This window comes from Medicago sativa, chromosome 6 (genome assembly GCF_051527215.1).
Source record: "Medicago sativa cultivar Bolivia chromosome 6, Bolivia_mono, whole genome shotgun sequence".
NCBI lineage: Eukaryota > Viridiplantae > Streptophyta > Magnoliopsida > Fabales > Fabaceae > Medicago > Medicago sativa.
Genome location: NC_140754.1, coordinates 86,275,398 through 86,295,749, shown reverse-complemented (window position 1 = coordinate 86,295,749; position 20,352 = coordinate 86,275,398). Strand labels below are relative to the sequence as shown.

The 20,352-nt window shown below is 34.2% G+C and overlaps 2 protein-coding genes and 1 pseudogene across 3 annotated transcripts in view; all 3 read left to right on the top strand.

The window, feature by feature from the left end:
• LOC146917745 (uncharacterized) overlaps positions 1–15,966 on the top strand; it is a 134,943-nt gene extending 118,977 nt beyond the window's left edge. Inside the window, exon 10 of the mRNA XM_085716578.1 lies at positions 15,569–15,966. The gene's annotated coding sequence lies outside the window, so the exon portion shown is untranslated. The remainder of the gene's footprint in view (positions 1–15,568) is intronic.
• Positions 5,898–13,842, top strand: LOC146917746 (TMV resistance protein N-like). The gene is made up of 6 exons (XM_085716584.1): positions 5,898–6,430; positions 7,325–8,501; positions 9,150–9,377; positions 10,778–12,028; positions 12,116–12,590; positions 13,722–13,842. The coding sequence occupies exons 1-5, from the start codon at positions 5,958–5,960 to the stop codon at positions 12,587–12,589; spliced, it is 3,603 nt and encodes a 1,200-aa protein (XP_085572710.1). The 5' UTR covers positions 5,898–5,957; the 3' UTR covers position 12,590; positions 13,722–13,842.
• LOC146917744 (CDT1-like protein a, chloroplastic) lies at positions 12,579–17,414 on the top strand (annotated as a pseudogene). Its single transcript, XR_015013480.1, has 8 exons — positions 12,579–12,590; positions 12,734–12,872; positions 12,976–13,096; positions 13,722–13,947; positions 14,848–15,399; positions 16,018–16,189; positions 16,268–16,358; positions 16,528–17,414. The product of XR_015013480.1 is annotated as a CDT1-like protein a, chloroplastic (transcript).
• The last annotated feature ends 2,938 nt before the right edge of the window (positions 17,415–20,352 follow it).

Here is a 20,352-nt window from a genome sequence, read left to right as displayed (position 1 = left end):
ACTTCAACACAAGAGAAAGATGACACTTGGCTAACCAGATATGCTTCTTCACCATGCACAGTGACAATCTTACTGTTCCTCATGAACTTGAGCTTCTGATGTAAAGTAGAAGTCACCGCTCCAGCGTCATGGATCCATGGTCTTCCGAGGAGACAACTGTAAGAAGCATTGATGTCCATGACTTGGAAAGTAATCTGAAATGTCTCAGGACCAATGGTAATTGGTAAACCTACCTCCCCAAGAACATCCTTGCGAGATCCGTCAAAAGCCTTAACCAGATAGCTGCTACCCCTCAGAGAGATTCCATGATGACTCAACTGTCTTAGTGTAGATTCAGGCATTACATTCAAGGATGATTCAGTGTCCATCAACACGTTGGATATCATGTCAGACTTGCAGTGTACCGAGATATGCAGAGCCAAGTTATGGTGTGTCCCTGCTTCGGGGAGTTCATCGTCACCAAACCCCAAGTTATTGCAAGCAGTGATGTTACCCACTATTCCATCAAACTGATCCACAGAGACTTCATGAGCAACATAGGCCTGTTCCAGTACCTTCATTAACACTTTCCTGTGAGCTTCTGAGCTCAAGAGCAGAGACAAGATGGATATTTTTGATGGAGTTTGCAGCAGCTGGTCGACAATTTTATAGTCACTTTTTTGATAAGCCTCAGAATTTCATCCAGATTAGACTCTTCGATGGGCTGGCCCGAGGGGCTGGCATTCTCTTCCTCAAGGTTAGCCATGTTTCTTCTCTTGTACAATCTTGTCTGATAAACTCTATCTGGTTGGTGAATCTTGCGAGCATGAGCCACCTTTCAGACTGCGGCAGAAGAACCAGGAGACAATGAGCACGGGAAGCCATTTGTGACCGATGAATGATGCATATGATGCATGATATGCAAATGCAAAAAGACTCTTTCTTTTGTCAGAAGACTTGTCAAAGTGGTTGTGAACATCACGGAGAAACACGGTTTTATTTGAAGATCTTGAGCAAAACCAGAAGTTTAGTTGAGATGGTATCACTTGGTGCTCACATTCGTGATGTTCAAAAGATGACTTGTCTAAGTCCTCCGATAAATGCATGGAAAAAAGTTTATGCATGTATGCATGAATGCATGATTATGTTCAAGTTCGGAGAAAACATGGTGGGTTGAAGTTCAAAGTCAAGGAGTCACGGGTGGACACGGCGTCCGGTGAATCTAGGGCTTTAGGATATAGTAACCGGGTTCTAAAAAGGTTCCCAAGTTGCAACCTCTCCGACGTATATCACGGTGTCACGAGACACCACTCGCTCCATGATTATCCGTAAGAAGGTCTAGCTTGAGTGTAGTATCGCGTGACGACTAAAATTCGAGACAACACTCGGTTTAGCCTCCGCACTACGTCCTGGAAAAATGGCCATGGATGGGTTTGGTTATCTACGGTTCATAGCGTCATAGAACAATTAGAAGTAAAGTGCCTAAACGCGACAACACGCGCCGACAACATCACCCCCAAAATGCCTTAGCTATGTGGGATTGATCGCATAATCCAAAACACGAGGCAACCCCCGAAATGAATTGTCGATTATATCCCTCCTAAATCCTAAGTTCACTCAGCCCGGGTGCAGGACTTTTGATATTCTCACCCCACACGTTTGTAAGAAATTAAACATTTATTCACATAGGAAAGCAAGTAAAAGAAACAAGTAAAAAGAGCGCAAGCGTGGAAATAAAGACTAGGCGTAACTCTCGAATTTCCCCAGTGAAGTCGCCAGCTGTTTTATCTTGGTTTTCGGGTGTCAAACATTGATTAAGTTTGAACCTTTTAAACCGGTGATATCTTATTTTTTCTTGGGAAGGGAAAAAGTAAGCAAAACCCTTGAGAATCGAGGTCCGGGAGTTGTTTTCGCTACGGGAAGGTGTTAGGCACCCATAACGACTATAGTATCCTATAGGAACCGTCTTTAATTTCTACGCGCGCGCTTTATTTTTAAATGCTATTTTGAAAGTGTTTATTTAAACCTAAAGTTTGCTAAATGAAGAATTGGAGGGAGAAGAATGTTTTTGGAATTTTATTTTATTTGAATTGAAGGAAATTTGTTCCTTGCCTACGTACCCGTTTAAGGGATCAAATCCACCGTAGTTCTCTTCCAAAAAATGTTTTTGTTTTTGTTGGTTGATTTTAAGTTTGAAAATTGGAGCTTGAAGAATAGAGAGAGGCCTCAAGGGCATGAGGTTTGTAAAAAGTGGGGTTGGATTAGTCATTTGCAAAAGAAGTCAAATATGATTATTTTCATTGGATTTTTGATTAAGAAAATGAAAAGGAAAATCAATGGGGTTTTGACCCCAAGGTTTATTGTAAAAAGATTTGAGTGAAGTTTGTTCATATTTTTTTTGAAAAATTGGTTTTTTCTAAGTCTAAAGCCTAAACATACATCTAAACATACAATCCTAAACATACATCTAAACATGCATATTCTAGCTATATAGTGATGTGTGTGCATGTGTCGGTGCTTGTGTCGGTGTACATCATTAGAGTCCATTGTCCTTTACATCACACCCTAGATACATTCTATGGCCTCCTTGCCAAGAAATTAAAAGTGGCATAAAAGTAAAATATTACAAGAACTCCTAATTATTACATTCTAATTTTGGTACAAATTATATTGCAAGAAAGAAATAGAGATGAATATGGGATGAAATGGAGATGCTTATGAAATGATGAAACATGAAATGAAAGGAGTTAGTAGCACATGACAATATCAAAGGAAATAAAGCAAGAGAAACACTAGAACATAAAGGATAGAAAATGAGTGCAAACATGGCTAAAATTTGTTCATAGAATGCAAGAACCATATGACCTATAATTCTTTCATTCCAATACATTTTTAAAGGTTTAGAATCAAGTCTTGGAATGGGAATTAAGGCAACATGATTTACTTGGCATTTTAAAACAAATTTTAAGCATATTTACATTATTTAACTACACAACTAACTTGTAAGCTAAGTAACTAACCAAATTCTATACACAAGTATCAAGATCAGGTTCAAACAGTGGCTAATGGTTCATAGAAACACATATCATGTATCACAAATATACATCATGGATTAGAAACAAAAACTAAGTCAATTTTCACCAATTTTAACATAATATTCAAGAAATAACACTAGAAATTATCTTAATATTTTTGACAAGCTTTTCAGTATAAAACCAACACAAAACATCACAAAAAAACTAGAAAAAACTCTACAAATTTTCATAGGATTTTCTAAAATACTTCAAGCATGCCAGGGGTGCAAAGATCACAAAAAGCGTGGGAAATAGCAAAAAAACAAAGAAAAACGAAAATCTGCAAAGGCAGGAGGTCCAGGCCCAAACAAGGATGGATCCTGGATCATCCAAACGCACCAGGGGCGTTGGATTGATCCAGTACCCCTCAACCCTAGATCTAATGGTCAAAAGTCATGAAGGAGCATGGTATGGCACTGACGCGCGCGCGTGGGATCACAAAGCATGTATATAAGCAAAATCCAAGGGAAATTCTCATAACTCTCACTCCTTTCTCTCTCTACAATGTTCTTAGAGAGAGAGAGTCTGCAGACTCTCTCTTCTCCGACCTAAGGCCGGTCATCTTCAACCTTTCTCCGACGCGGTGGCCGGCGGTGGCGCCGCCGCATCGGAGCCCTAAACCGCCCAGAACTCAGACCTAATCACATGTTTCTAAAGCTCTTTCTCTCCTCTACTCGATTCTGAGGCTAGTTTTCTAAAAAGACTTCTGGATTGTCGTAGATCGGGAAAAGAACTTGCGGTTTTTTTTGAATCTTTATCATTTTTTTAAAATTTTTTGGAAGAGAACATTCTATGTCTCCCGATCTACGCCATTCGAAGCAGTAATAGTGGATTTAACGAACGGATGATGAGTTAGGACCTTACCTCTGTTTGATTCGGAGATTCGAACGGAGGAGCTTGAAGTAGAGCTTCGTTGTTTGTTTCTGATGAACGTTTCTTCGTTGCTTCGAACAGATGAACGTGTTCCTCTTCTTCTCTTGTTCGGTTTCGAATCTGATCTTTCTTCTCCTCTTGTTCAGTTTCGAATTCGATCTTTCTTCTCCTCTTCTCTCTCGAAATCTTTCTTGTGATCACCTCACGGTTGGAATTGCAGGAAGGATACGGAGATTCGATGATGATGATTCTTTGAAGAATCTCTGAGAATCTCTGAAATTTGAAACGATTTTGTTGAATCTTGATGCAATTGATTGCGAATTTGAGACTGTTTGATTCGTTCTTGGTGAAATTTGTTGTTGAATGGTGAAATTGATGAGGAATTTTACACGAATTTGTGTGGATTGTGTTGTTGAGAAACGGTTAGGGTTTTGAAGATGATGAATATGTTCATCATATTCTTGAGCTTTTTCTGGATTTTTTGTGGTGTTTGATTCGTTTTGGTGGTGGAGAGAGAATGCAGATTCTGTTTTTGATGAGTTGTTGAAATCTGAATGGCACTGCAATGATTGGCGCCCTTTATAGGCTGCCAAGTGTATTATTGGACCAATGCAAGAACGCCACCTGGACATGGGCTTTGTAACAAACTCTTGGGACTTTTTGCAAAATACAACAAATGAAGGACCAAACTGCAAAAAATAATAAAGGACCTTAAAAGGACTGAAACGTAATTGACCAAGAATAAAAGGACCAAAACACAAAATGACACAAAGGACTTAAAAAGTAATTAATAATAAAATTTGGTAAAAAACGTAATTGGGAAATAACGTAAAGTGAAACGATAAAAATGACAAAACGGACTAAAACGAACCAATGGCCTAAATGAGGTACTTTAAAGTAACCTCTCTCTGCCGAAATTTTGTGTGAAATGACCAAAATGCCCCTAGGGCTAAAACGACTGAAAATGACTCGGATGCAAATTTTAAAAATGGATTTTTAACAGAGAAATGAAACAACAGTTTATTTAAACCAACTTGAAAGACTCAGAGACAATTTTTAAGATTTGAACAGAGTCTTGACACTTGAAAAGACTAAAATACCCCTAGGGGCAAAAACTGACTCAAAATGACTTCAAATGCAATTTTAAAAAGGACTTTGACATAGAATTGGAATGAAGACTTATTCCCACTATTTGAAAGGACTCAAACAAATTTTTAAAAGATTGAAAGAAATTTTGACATAGGAAATGACTAAAATGCCCCTAGGGGCTAAACTGACTAAAAAAAATGACTCAACTGATATTTTTGAAATGAATTTTGACATGAGATTGAAACAAGGACTTATACAAACCAGTTTAAAAGACTCCAACAATTTTCAAGGATTAAAATGAGTTGAATGCAGGAAATGACGAAAATACCCTTTTATGTGAATTTTGCAAATAATATTGAAATAAAATGCAGAGAAAGATGCAATTGATCAGAGACAGTTCAAATGACTTATAATGCAAGAAAAGAGGAATTGAGTTAGTATTTTTAGGTCCAAAATTAGGGTATAACAGAGAGATGTAAAGACAAAAAAAAATTATATTTTTTGGCGGGCTTGCGGGCCGCCCGAGGCCCGACCGGGCTAGCCCTACCGAGCTCCGGGCTTTTTCGGGCCGGGCTAAAAAGCCCTGAATCGATTCGGGCTCCAAATTTTCGGCCAAAGCCCTGCATTTAATTCGGGCTTTCGGCCCGGCCCGTAAGGCCCGGCCCGTTTTGACAGCTCTAAGCCTATATACTTCAAAATCCTTTTGTCTCCCACATTCATACTCCCTCCGGTCCTATATATAAAAAAAAGATTCTTTTTTTAGATACATTTAATAATCAATGTATCTAGCCTTCATTGTAAACGAGATACATTAATTATTCAATGTATCTAAAAAAAGAATATTTTCTTATATATAGGACCGGAGGGAGTATTAATCACTATTTACAAGCGTACTCTACACTCTGCAATTCATATTCATCAAACCACACTCATTCACTCACTATGGCTTCCCTCACTGTCACAGATCGATTCAAGTACGATGTTTTCCTCAGCTTTCGAGGTGAAGATACTCGTTATGGTTTCACCGGCTATCTCAAGAAAGCTCTTGATGACAAAGGAGTAAGAACTTTCATGGATGAAAAGGATCTTAAAAAAGGGGATGAAATCACACCATCACTTCTCCAAGCTATTGAAGAGTCAATGATGGCCATTGTTGTCCTCTCTGAGAATTATGCTTCTTCATCCTTTTGCTTACAAGAACTTTCAAAGATCCTTGATACCATCAAAGGTAAGGATCGGTGTGTTATTCCGATATTTTATAAGGTGGATCCTTCTGATGTACGAAAGTTGAGAAGAAGTTTTGGTGAAGCAATGGATGAACATGAAGAGGCCAGCTCCTCAAGTCATAACATGAATAGTAAATGGAAGGCGTCTCTTCACCAAATTGCTAGTTTGTCCGGCCATCATTACAAAGGGTATTACTCCTATCTTTTGTTTTTCATTTCATTTGTCCAGTAAAATAGTCACTTAATATTTGACAAAAAATAATATCAACTCACTAATAATTTATTTCTTTTACCATTATTTATGTCTTTCTTTATCACGTATTTTTTTAAAGCTTAATTGATATGCTAGATAGTGAAGAGCAATTACTAAAAAGAAAAAAGAAAAGTAAAAAGAATGATTATTTTTTCTTACACAAAATAGTAAAGGGAATGATAAGAAGCGAAACAATAAATTTTTTATTAAAAAAATATACGTTAATTATATTTCTTCATTCATTCTTCAAAACCTTAAATGATATAAATAAAACAAATGACAATTTTAAAAAATAAATAGACTTACGAGCACTTTTGACCCTCCATATATCATAATTGTGAGCCTCTTGTATTTTTAAGTGATTTTGGACCCTTAAACTTTCCTTCTTTATGATTTTGTAGTCTCTCTCTCTGTCTCTTATGTTGTGGTGATATGATTTATTGATGTGACACTCAACTCACGACTTTTCTTAAAATTAAATAATAAAACTCCAAAAAATGCCAATATGTGTGTCCCATGGATAGAAGTTTGATTCGTTCTTAAGTGTATAAGCTGAATTTTGGTATTTTTATAATTTAAAAGAAAAGTCACACAATTGTGAGAGTTGAGTGTTACGTGAACGAAATATGTCGCATCAACTTAAATTTTGGGAGAGAAACTACAAAATTATGGGGAAATCATAAGGGACAAAATTCCTAAAAAATAGGTGGTGGCTAAAAGCGTACAATTGCGATATGTGGAGTGCGGAAAACACAATAAAGTGTAATATGTGATCATCGTTAAAAACATAACATATACATTTGAATGACCTCTTTTCTCTTACTTGATAGGGATGGGTATGAGTATGACTTTATTGAGAAGATTGTTAATCATGTCTTAAGAAATACAAAACCCATTGCCTTACCTGTTGGTGATTTCCTAGTTGGACTGGAGCACCAAAAGCAACACGTGACTTCACTTCTGAATGTTGGGTCTAGTGATACAGTCCACATGGTAGGGATCCATGGGATTGGTGGAATAGGGAAAACTACTCTTGCTTTAGAAGTTTATAATTCTATTGTCCATCAATTTCAAAGTTCCTGTTTTCTTGAAAAAGTCAGAGAAAATTCCAACAGAAATGGGTTGATTTATCTCCAAAAGATCCTTTTGTCTCGAATTGTTGGAGAGAAGAACATGGAGTTTACAAGCGTTGCAGAAGGAATTTCAATATTACAACAAAGGCTCCACCAAAAGAAGGTTCTTTTGCTTCTAGACGATGTTGACAATTTGGAACAATTAGAGGCCATTGTTGGAAGATCTAAATGGTTTGGTCCAGGCAGTAGAGTCATCATTACGACTCGAGACATAAGGTTATTAACAAGGCATGAGGTTGAAAGAACATATGAGGTGATGGGATTGAATGATGAAGATGCTTTTGACTTGGTGGGATGGAAAGCTTTAAAAAACGAATATAGTTCAAGCTTTAAAGATATTTTATCAATACAAAAATATGGAAGAGAATTAATGGATTTGAATGTCAGAGTTTTTCCAGGTTATGCACATGTTTTAAAACGTGCTGTAGCATATGCTTCTGGCCTTCCACTCGCTTTGGAGGTCATAGGTTCTCACTTTTTTAAGAAGACAATAGAGGAATGTAAATGTGCACTAGATCGTTATGAAAGGGTTCCTGATAAAAAGATCCAAACGACACTACAGCTGAGCTTTGATGCTTTGCGGGAAGAAGAAAAATTTGTTTTTCTTGACATTGCTTGTTGCTTCAAAGGATGGAAATTGGCAAGGGTTGAAGAAATACTTCATGCTCATCATGGTGATATCATGAAAGATCACATTAATGTGTTGGTGGAAAAATCTCTCATAAAAATAAGTAAGTCTGGTGATGTGACATTACATGATTTGATAGAGGATATGGGAAAAGAAATTAATAGACAAGAATCACCTGGAGATCCTGGAGAACGCACTAGGTTATGGGACTATGAAGATATAAAGAAAGTTTTTAAAGAAGATGCGGTGAGTCATAATGATATGGATGGTTTGGCTTTTCCTCTTTTAACTTTCATTAATGTTACTAATACTCATATCACCCTTCTGGCTTTATGAATTATTAATTGTCATAATATCTATCATAATTTTTTTATCTTTATATGAGTTTAATTTATATGTACCGTCAATGTAAATGTTTTTTTACACATATATTTACTAATGTGTTACTACATTGGTTAATGAATTAAAAACAAATGAATGATTTAACATAGAATTTAATGGTGGTAGATCGACAGTCTATAACAACTTTGCACATGCAACAAACCAAAACAGGTAGAATTGCTACATTTATTAACTGATATGACAATTTTGAATGTTTTGATGAATTGTTTGTTCAAAGTTGTTTTGGATTGTCGATCCTCTACCATTAAACTCTTTAACATATTTCATTAACTGATGTGATGACTTATAATTAAATACATGTGTAAACTTTTTAACATTATTAGTGTTTATAACTTAAATTTTTATAATATTTAATAATCTTACCAAACTACTTATCTTTTGGCCAAACTTTCGATTATCAACTCTATTTCCGATTGCATAAAAAATATCTTTAAATATGTGGTATAAAGTTCTACTATATATCCGGTTGATTTGTCCTTTTTTTGTTTATAGGGAACAAGTAACATTAAAATCATACATTTTCCATTTGAAGAAAAATGGGAAGCCTTGGATGGAAAAGCTTTCAAGAAGATGAAAAATCTCAAAACACTCATTTTTAGTAGTGATGTCTATGGTTATCGAACTTTTAAAGATTTTCCAAACAGTCTACGAGTGCTGGAATATTCCAATGGCGATTCCCATGGAACTTATTTCTACGCGTGGGACAGCTTTCTCACAAAGGCAAGTGTAAAATATTGAGTAAATAGGCAATTACCTTCACGAAATTGTAAGTTTCGTCAATTATCCCCCTGAAATTAACAAAACTTCAATTACCCCCATGAAATTGCGCATTGTTAATCAATTTACCCCCTCCATCAAATTCTTCTGTTAGTCAACATGACGTTTTGCAAATACTCCCATGAAGTTTTGCACTTTTATGCAAAATGCCCCCCGAATTTGAAAATTTATGTATTTTTTTCTTATACTTGACTCAAAAGATATTAAAGGCAAACAATTAACCGTTAGCTTTAAGAAAGATTGCAAATTGGAGATTGGAGACACTTATTGCTTTGAGTTGATTGATGAGAAAAAAAAAATTGTTTCTAAAGTATCTTTAAAAGAAAGAAAAAAAAAACTCATGGGCTTTTTGAAATGTTATGTTTAACTTTGCTATGTTATTTTGATACTTTGTAATTTTGTTAATGTCAACATCTATGTCATATGAATTCTCAATACGATCATGTCAAACTTTGGACAATTGTAATATTTAGTTTGATATTATATATGATTCTCTTTTCAATGCATATGCATTCTTTCAATTATACATGATGAGAGATAATTTGCATATGGATGAGAACATTGACCATTGTGTTTAGCTCTGTTTTCAAGCAATTTTGACTTTTGAGTGAAGAAAATTATTGGAAGTGCTTTTTCCCTAATAATGTTTGGCTCTGTTTTCAAGCATATGGAGGTTTCATTCACTTCCATAACTTTCAATCGAAGGATTTTGTATATATAGACTCATCCCAAGGTTTCTTGTTTATTTCCAAAGTCTAATTTGTGATCACAAAGAGAGAACTGTTATTTGAATATCACTTTCCTCTCCACATGATCAGACCCCAAGGTTTCTTGTTGATAAGTGTAGGAAGCTTTATGCTTTATAGTGTGCTGCTTAATGTAGGAATTCTTTAAACTTGACTTTGGGACCAAATACTTGAATTCTGTAAAATTAAAATGACATGTTGATTGTTGATGAAGGATCACATGAAAAAAATTAAAAGTTAACAGCATCAAGTTATAAATGAATAGCCAAGTATAAGAAAAAAATAAATATAAATTTTCAAGTCCAAGGGGCATTTTGCACATAAGTGCAAAACTTCAGGGGGTATTTGCAAAACGTCATATTGACTAATAGAAAAATTTGAAGGAGGGGATAAATTGATTAACATACGTTGTGCAATTTCAGGGGGGGTAATTGAAGTTTTGTTAATGTCGGGGGTAATTGACGAAACTTACAATTTTGGGGGTAATTGCCTATTTACTCGTAAAATATTTATATCTTTTATCTTATATCAAATATTAATACACGCGGTTCAATATTAATTATTTATTTGCATGTTTTTCTATATTTTTCTTTCCAGAAGTTCGAGAATATGAGAGTTTTAAATCTTTATAGAAGTTACGGTTTAAGACAAATACCTGATATATCTGGTCTCCCAAATTTAGAAGTATTTTCAATTCAAAATTGTGGGACACTAACTGCAATTGATAAATCAGTTGGTTTTTTGCGCAAACTTAAAATCTTGAGATTTATACGTTGCACTCGAATCAAGAGTATTCCACCTCTCAGTTTGGCTTCGCTGGAAATACTCCATCTTTCATATTGTGATGATCTAGAAAGCTTTCCTCTCATGGTGCATGGATTCGTTGGAAAACTAAAAGTCTTAAGGGTTATAAAATGCCCCAAAATCAGAATGATTCCGTCTCTCATGTTACCTTCTCTCGAAGAACTTGATCTTACAAATTGTACCGGTCTTGAGAGTTTTCCACCTATGGTAGATGGGTTTGGTGATAAGCTTAAAACCATAAGTGTTAAAGGGTGCTACAATCTCAAGAGCATTCCACCTCTCAAGTTGGATTCACTCAAAACACTTGACCTATCAAATTGTCACAATCTCATGAGTATTCCACCTCTCAAGTTGGATTCACTAGAAAAACTTGACATTTCAAATTGTTATAAGCTCGAGAGTTTTCCAATTTTCATGGATGGGTTGTTGGATAAACTTAAATTCATGAATATTGAAAATTGCATCTTGCTTAGGAAAATCCCACGACTCAGGTTGACTTCGTTGGAACATTTGAATCTTTCATGTTGTTATAGTCTTAAGAGTTTTCCAGAATTATTGGGAGAGATGAGAAATATACCAGAACTCCTCTTTGATGAAACTCCCATAAAAGAATTTCCATTTCAATTTCAAACTCTTACTCAGCCTCAAAGATTTGTTTCATGTGACTGTGGATATGGCCGCTTACCAAATAGAGATGTTGTGATGTCAGAATCGGCTGAACTTACCATCACAGCTGAAGAAAAAGTGAGTCCAATGCAATCTTCATATGTAAAGTATATTTGTGTCAGAGGCTGCAAACTTTCAGATGAATACCTGTCAATAAATCTCATGTTGTTTGCTAATGTGAAAGAATTACACCTAACTAACATTGAATTCACAGTTCTTCCTAAATCTATCGAAGAATGCCATTTTTTATGGAAACTTGTCTTGGATGATTGTACGGAACTTAAGGAAATTAAAGGGATTCCTCCACGCTTAAGAGTGTTATCTGCTGTAAACTGCATATCGTTGACTTCGTCATGCAAAAGCAAATTACTAAATCAGGTTATGATTCATTTTGTTTTTGATTGTAATGTATCTTATATTCTTTTTGATATAGTTAAACTTACATTAATTATTTTTTACTAATAGGAATTACATGAGGCTAGAAACACTTGCTTTGGTTTGCCACGGGTTCCAAAGATTCCAGAGTGGTTCGACCACAAACGCGAGGAAGGATTGACAATTTCTTTCTGGTTTCGTAACAAATTTCCAGCCATAGCTCTTTGTTTTGTTTCTCCATTGACATTTTGGTTTGGATATCATGGTATAAGAGTGAGCATCAACGGCAATAGTTTTATCTATAAATCTAATTCAGAGATACGTTGTAGACAACGGCCGGATATGTATCATTTGCATCTTTTTCATATGCAAACGGAGAACTTCAATGATAATATGGGGAAAGCACTTTTAGAAAATAAGTGGAACCATGCGGAGATTTATTTTGGTGTCTGTGCATTCATGTATAGTGGAATCCATGTATTGAAAGAAAAAAATAGCATGGAGGATATTCGATTCACCAACCCAGCGAATGATGCTAACATTGTGTTACACTCGGGATGTTGAAGTAAGTATATCATTCATTTTACCCAAATAGTCATAAAATTTTCTCTCTAGTGTTGTAGGATGTTAATTTGTTACAAGTTTTGGCAGAAATATTTAATTTTTGTATGTCTGACTCACCAAATATTGAATTTTTGGATTAATCAGTGAAAGAAACTTCAGATTTCAACTGTGAGAAGATTCTCCACATAGTTGATAAATCAATTGTATGTCTAACTCGAAAGAAGAAGACTGAACCATTATTACCCATCAATTTCAAGAATCCACTCACCCAGCTTCCAAAAAAGTATGAACCCTAAATTAAATTAACATTTTTTCAATGTTTATAGAAAAACAATCGAATTTGAAGTTTTTTTTTTTTTGAATGTTTTGTATTTATTTTGATACAGGTACACGACCTTTGCTGATTTGTGAAGTGACATGAGTTGTGCACTTAGATTGTTGCATCTGCGTAAAAAGTCTCCAACTTTTCAAAAATATTTGCAACAAGGTTGAAGTTCTTGCAAAGAGGTGATTGTTTTGTTTTCAAATTCCCTCAAATTTAATTTATTCATTTATTCCGGACCCTGCATATGCGGGAGCTTCAGTGCACCGGGTTGCCCTTTTATGGATACTAACCATTTTAAGGTTGTATGTTGATATTTTCCCTGTCATTAAAATAATCTTTATGTGTGTATATTTTCCATTCTATGAAGTACTGTTATACGTACACTCACATGTGGACACTAGTAATTATATGAATAAGTGACATGATTGAATGTAATCAAATGTGTCGTGTTGGAAACTAGACACACCTTTGATCAAAATTATTGGTGCTACAAAGGTGTATGTGTGTATGAGTTTGTGTGTAAATGTGTCAGTGGTTTCAAGTAGTGCATATAGAAGCACCATACCGAAGTAGAATTTTAACAAATTGATATTGTTCCGTGATATGTGATTTAGTTCAAAGTGTTGTCAAAAAGAGGCTAATGCTATGGCACTGTAGTGTAGCGAAATTTGAACAAACTGCTTTTTTCTGAGATCCGTGATTGACTTCACTATAGTTCACCATACGTGGTCAAAGTGTTAATTGTAGAGGATCCGTTTCCTTTGGTTGATGGATTAAGGAAGTGACTGTAGTCTGTTTTGTTTTCAGAAACTTCTCTTATGCTCATCTAGCGCAGATAAAATAAATACTCCTTGCAAGTATAGAAATTGAAAAGGTGGTTGTTGTTGATAAGAAGAGCTTGTGAATGAAACCAGATTTGAAGATAACCTTGGTATTTGACGTTGTAGAAGATAACTCCAAACAGTCTGATGATTTGGCTCTTATACGATATTTTAATTACAGGCTGATTAATTTCTTTAATCTGCATCCTGAGGTAACATTTTTTGATTTAGGGGTGTTACTTTTATTGATTGTGTTATATGTATTTGAAGGAGCAATTTACACCATCTTAACGAGTGCCTCCAGGGCACTCTTTAAGCATTCTAAATTTAGCAATTATCTTTTTAAAATGTCAAAGTTTTCAATTTCCAATGCACTTTATTACACAAACTTTCATAAAAGGTTACCATTTAATGTCCTTAACCAGTTCCCCGGGGGCACTAGTTAACATTTCCCTTTCTTTAATCTGTACTACTTTCGTGACATTTAGGTTTTCATTCTCAGCATAGTACTCTGTGTTGTGATTTGTGATTCCATATGGTAGGTAGATGGAAGCTTGTTATAACTAGTTGAAAATGTATTAATGATAATAATGTGTTGTATGATATTTGTTGAAAATATATTGGATCATTGATGATTACATAAGCATGTTATACTTGGTTGTAAATGTAATGATGATTATGATTTATGAGTTTTTTTTGCTACTGGTTATGCTTATCTTTTGACAACTACTTTTCTTTGGGTCTGGTTCCGCTATATTTATTTTTGTTCTTAGAAGTATGTAAAAGAATCGATTTCATCACTTTAATTTTGCTTTTGCATTTTAATGTGGATATAAGAGGACTGATATTCCAGAGGCCACACTACCAGAGCCCTTTTTGCAAAGACCTTATGACTTGATTTTCAAAGATGGAACTGTAAATTTGTCGACAGAACTTTCATCAACTTCCAATGAAATTGAACTGCCGCTGAACAACTTATATTTGTCTCCATCTTTTAAAAGATCGACTATATTTATTTTTGTTCCTAGAAGTATGCAGAAGAATTGATTTCATCACCTTAATTTTGATTTTAATTTTAATTTTTTGTTTTTGTTTTTTGTTGTGGATATCAGGGGACTGATATTCCAGAGGCCACACTATCAGAGCTCTTTAGCCAAAGACCTTATAACTTGATTTTCAAAGATGGACCTGTAAATTTGTCAACTGAACTTTCATCAACTTCCAATGAAATCGAACTGTCACTGAACAACTTACATCTGAGTCCATCTTTTAAAAGACACTTTTCTCAGAAGAATGTTGCCAACGAGACTGAGCAAGTTCCGAGCTTTTCATCATCTGAAAACTCTGTCATCCCATGAATCTGACTGGCTGGATAACCAAGAATGTGAAAGCACATGGCAGAATGAATGTCCACCATTGTCTGATTGTTGACACACACTCCTGCACAGTCAGCACCTGAGAGATTGTTGCTCGGTTCTGATGTTAAGCTTCAGAAAATGACTGCCCAAAAGTCTGGGTCGTGTTTTAAGCCTGCAAAAAGAGTGCTTGACTTTACACTCACAGAAGGCAGTGATGATTTGGATAATAGAGTATACATGTCTAAACCTAGATGAGGATGTTCTGAGGACTTCAAATCTTTTGATTTTGTTTCCCCACCTCAGGAGGTATGCGCCTGCTATCTAGTTTTGGTTTTAATTTTCGACTTATCCCTAAAATAATACTTTGATAATCACTTATTATTCTATTTTGTACCTTTCAAACTATCCTTGCCGGAGAGCTTGCAAAGAAAGCAATTTATTTTCCTGACATTTAGTAGTTCATGTTAAATTCTAGAGAGGAGCTTTAGAGATAATGAACATATTGGGTGAGAAACAAGTCGAAGATTTAGAGTAAAACATCGAGGATGGGTATACAAAAATGGTAACGTTTTTATTTATAACACACTTATAATATCGTAGTTTAGTCGATTCCTTAGAATAATCCTTTCTTTCTAGATTGACGATAATAAAGGGATATACTAACTGCACTTCATTCATTTTGTCTTTTCTAACTATTCTCCCATGTTCTTGCACCATTCAAATCTCTTGTTTAGTCATTGTTCACAAGTATGCCTGTACTCTGTTTATAATTGTTCATACTTAAGCATATTCTTGATATCTAATATCCCTTGCTTCCACATTTCGCATCTGATCAACATTATTTTCCTTAATTTTTTTTTGTTGTTAAAGTAATTTTTTCTTGTGAAAGTAATAGATTTCTTGTTAATTGGTTTCTCGATGCAGGTAGATGAGAACCTTAGTCATTCTTTTCAGAAAATCAATGTAGATCAACATTTTTTGAATGCATTGGATCACAATCCTTCATCATTGGTGGAACTGGTCAAAAGAACCTCAATCACAAAAGAGGAGCTCCTGCAAAAGATAATGATGAACTGTTTAGATTTTGTTGAGATTAGTATGTCCTAATTCTATTCATTATATGTACACGATTTCTTAGTAATAAAGAATCTAACTAATCTTGTCCTCCTAATAGGAAAAGCTGAAGAACAGATTGAGATCTTGGAAAAGATAGTGCCAGACTCGATTTGCAAGAAGGTGGTTTCTTCTGGAGACACTATGTACTGGTGGGTCTTTTTCTATTTATGATTAGACCTTTGTGGTTTCAAAGTATGAGTCTCTTTTATGGATAGATTATCAAACTTTTGATGGCATGAGTTCGCCAAAATCTTCGTAAAGTAGCTTGTTATTTATTATTTTCTTTGAGTTTCTTATTAAAACGGGTACCATCTGCAGCGTTAAGAATGCATTAAATTTGGACTCAGTTCTGTCAAGGGTAACCAAAGGAGAATGATAATCAATGTTAATTGTTGTGTTGCAAATGATTGCTGGTAATGCTACGCATTGAATCACAATTGTTTTGTTGGATCTTTGCATTCATATACAGCCAAGTGTGAAAAGTGTGTGTTCTACATATGCTATGTAGTGTAATTTTGTAATTCCACTATTCATTTTTACTTGTCATTCTTGGAATAAAAATTTGTATCTATTTGCTTGTCGATTTTAAAATTCAACGCAATATAGACTATTGTTTTGTCAATAATACCTTTAGTATGCATTTAGGTCCACGAATTATGCCAACAATTATTAACGATACTAATATTAATCGTTTAAAAAAAAACACCAATATAAAGTTCAACATGAGTTGGTAATTCAATTTGCTATTAAGCAATATGCTTCCATTTTTACCTACAATATGAATAACATACACATCTTTCCCGCTGCAAATCAGACACAGCCGAGGTATTTGTCCACTACTTAGGACACCACTTGGTAGTAAGAAATCATGATCATTGGATTGGATCTATAGGTTCATCCATTTTAGGTTGTGTGCCGTACACACAACATTTCCCATCCATTGGATCTATAGGCTCATCCATTTTTATTGTAGGTCATCTTCATATGATTCTTTTATCCTTCGATCTACAGCTTTTTCTTTCAATTATTTCAGGCTATTGCCCTTTTTGAACCATTGATACTAATTTCATACTTGGTTTGTCACTTTGAGCAAAATCTTCCAATGTCCCATTTCATTGAGTTTTCAAGAAACCAAGAAAAACTTAAGAGTTAGTCCAACATTAGTCTCCAACATATAATATATCACTTTCAGGTGTTCACTTGCATGTAGATTTGACATATGTAATTATTGTTTACCACATTTAAATTTATAGTTAGTAAAATTTGTTGACGGTTAACAAGTTTCAACATCTAGTATATCAATTAATCATCCATTAAATGTGATTAATTAACCATGTATTTGAACTGTGTTAACCAATTTAAAAGTTTTTGAAATTTTATATATTGTTCAAATCACGCAATCATTTTTTTTTAATGGCAAATGTTAGTAGTTATCTTTTTAGATTAATATCTATTATTTTGTTCGAGTTTCAACCTAAGACTTCAAACTTCTATCTCTTAGCTCTAAGCAGTTGAACTTCATGTGAGCTACATCTTTTTATGTACTAGCTACTCATCTCTAAAGTTAGGAACCCATATTAATTTCACCATATGATAAAGATAGTGTGATAATGTTAGAAAATTAGGAGTGTGTTGATCGCATTTCTATTATTTTTTATTGCATATGATTGAAAGCTAAGATGTTTCATTTATTCTGATGGATGTTTTTGATAGTGAATGTTTTTTTAGCTTATCCTATTTAATCGTTCAAACAACGGAAACGATGATTTCTCTCCTATTATATTTTTTGCTCATGGACGGCATAACAAGGAAATCTGCTAAAATATGAGTCAAATTTATAAAATACAAATAAGCAAGTGAATGATCAAAATAATTAAGGACTAATAATTCCCTAATGGAGGAAAGTGGAAGATTAAAGATCTAACATTCACTAAGTTTATTATTCTCAAATGAAAGCAACTATTATTTTGATTGTTTAAATTAATAGTTGGTTTCACTTGTCTTCTCATTTAGTTTGTCAAACCTCCATAATGTTCCTTTATTTTAATTAGCTTCTAAATATGTCTTTCGGCTATGTTTAATCTCTTCTCCTATTGTTTTACCTCACCATTGTTCCATTATTTTGATATGTAACAGCAAAATCATTAGTTTTTGTATTATTTATTTATGGTATATGATAAAGGCAATAATTGATCTACTAGTAATCCAACTTTACGTCCCTCCCTTCCTTTAAAAGAAAAACTTTAGGTCCCTCCACTACGCGTTTAAATCATAATAAAAAGACTTGGTCAGGAAAAAATCATAATTCAAATATGTGTAAAAAATATCAATATAAAAGGGCCATCATATCAAATTAATAATGGACTAATGGTGGACTACGTTGATTTGTTTTGTGCTTTATATATTCCTTTCGAATTTTGAGTCTAAACAACTCTACGCACCAACCCGTAAGATTAAGATTCAAGTGTTTTAAAAACATTATTTAAGGAACAGTGTGAGAAATTTGGAAAGAAAGAAACAACGGATTTTCAATGACAATTATTGTATTATTCAGCAGGTGGTGGACAAAGTTAAGTCTCTAACGTTCAGGTGGTTGAAGGGGAGTTTAGTCAGTCTCTCCCTCAATTTTCATGGTTGGTGGCTTAGTCCGTTTACTGTCTTAGGCATCGGTTAATTTCTGTTTTCCCTGTTTTTTGTCTTTTGGTGGGCGGCTTTTTGCCTTGTAATTATGGATTGAACTTGTCTGTTACTTGGGCATTTCTTCCTCAGCACATCTTGTGTTAGGAAGGCCTTTTTGATGTGGTAATATATTTCATTTTAGCCTCTTCAAAAAAAAAAAATATTTAAGCAAAATATAAGTCAAACCCATATAAAATTTATAGGGAAGTCAATGAGTGTGTCAATAAGCTTGAAAAATGTGGTCTCTCCATTTTCATTAGGTATGAGATTTTTAGAGATAGATAATATATAGCCTTTTCGAACCATTATTTTTTTAGATTTTTTTGTCTTCTCTCTTTTTGCTTTGTTTTTCTTTATTTCGAGTAAGGTTTTTCTCCTCCATTTTCATTTTCTCTTTTTATATATGGTATTAAGTGAATGAATTATTTGTAAATTCTTTATGGACCGATCTACTTGAGATGTCAAAATTTCACATTGATAACTTCATTCTCCATGTCAGATAAAATAAAATAAAATATCTTAAAAGCAAACGACAACTCAAAGCAAATAATTATAGCTAAAAAAACTCAAATCTTCTATGAGCAAATGACACGAGAACGATAGTGTGTGTGTGTCTATATATATATATATATATATATATATATATATATAGGTCAAATGGCGACCTGGTTTTAGAATGAAAATACAATATATTGTGTTTTAATTCTAGGATAAAAAGGCCCTTATATTTTTTGCTTGTCTATTATAAAAGCTTACGCAATATGTGAACTTAGAATTTTAGGCTTAGAATTTAAGAGAAACAACAAGCTTTGTTCATCCCTTAAAAAAAAAAAAAAACAAGCTTTGTTCATGTACATTTTTCTACCAACTAAGTTATGTTCACACGTACAATTGTCATGTAAAAAGTTTACTTTGATATCTTAAAAATAAAGTGTTCTAAGCAATCACACAAGCTAGAATACAATTGAAGATACGCATGCTAAAATTTATGTTCACACGTACAATTGTCATGTAAAAAGTTTACTTTGATATCTTAAAAATAAAGTGTTCTAAGCAATCACACAAGCTAGAATACAATTGAAGATACGCATGCTAAATTTTATATATTTCACCACAAAAAGAAAAAGATACGCATGTTGGTGTCTGTTTGACAAACCTCTATTAACGCACATCCAAGAATGTTTATATGAGATGACACGGGTTTCTTCTAACTTAACCAAAGTCCTGGTTCCAATCCAGTCTTGAGAATACAACTACATTAAAACTCTTAGGAATAGCTCGAGAGATTAGTCTCCGCAATTACGCGCGGAGGGTACCCGATTTAAAAAAAAAAAAAAAAACCACCGCTAACGCACTGACTCTATTTAATTAGTTTTGTTAATTTCTTAATTCATGAGTGGAGTATGGTCCCTTGTGTTTTTTTTTCGAATCCTTTATAACGCCTACCAATCCAACACTTTCATC

What these genes read in the sequence shown, in the direction of transcription:
- LOC146917746 (XM_085716584.1), top strand. Translation starts at nt 5,958, where the DNA reads ATGGCTTCCCTCACTGTCACAGATCGATTCAAGTACGATGTTTTCCTC. An exon ending in TCCGGCCATCATTACAAAGG is followed by an intron (nt 6,431 to 7,324) that starts GTATTACTCCTA and finishes CTTACTTGATAG; the next exon opens with GGATGGGTATGAGTATGACT. An exon ending in AAGTTTTTAAAGAAGATGCG is followed by an intron (nt 8,502 to 9,149) that starts GTGAGTCATAAT and finishes TTTTGTTTATAG; the next exon opens with GGAACAAGTAACATTAAAAT.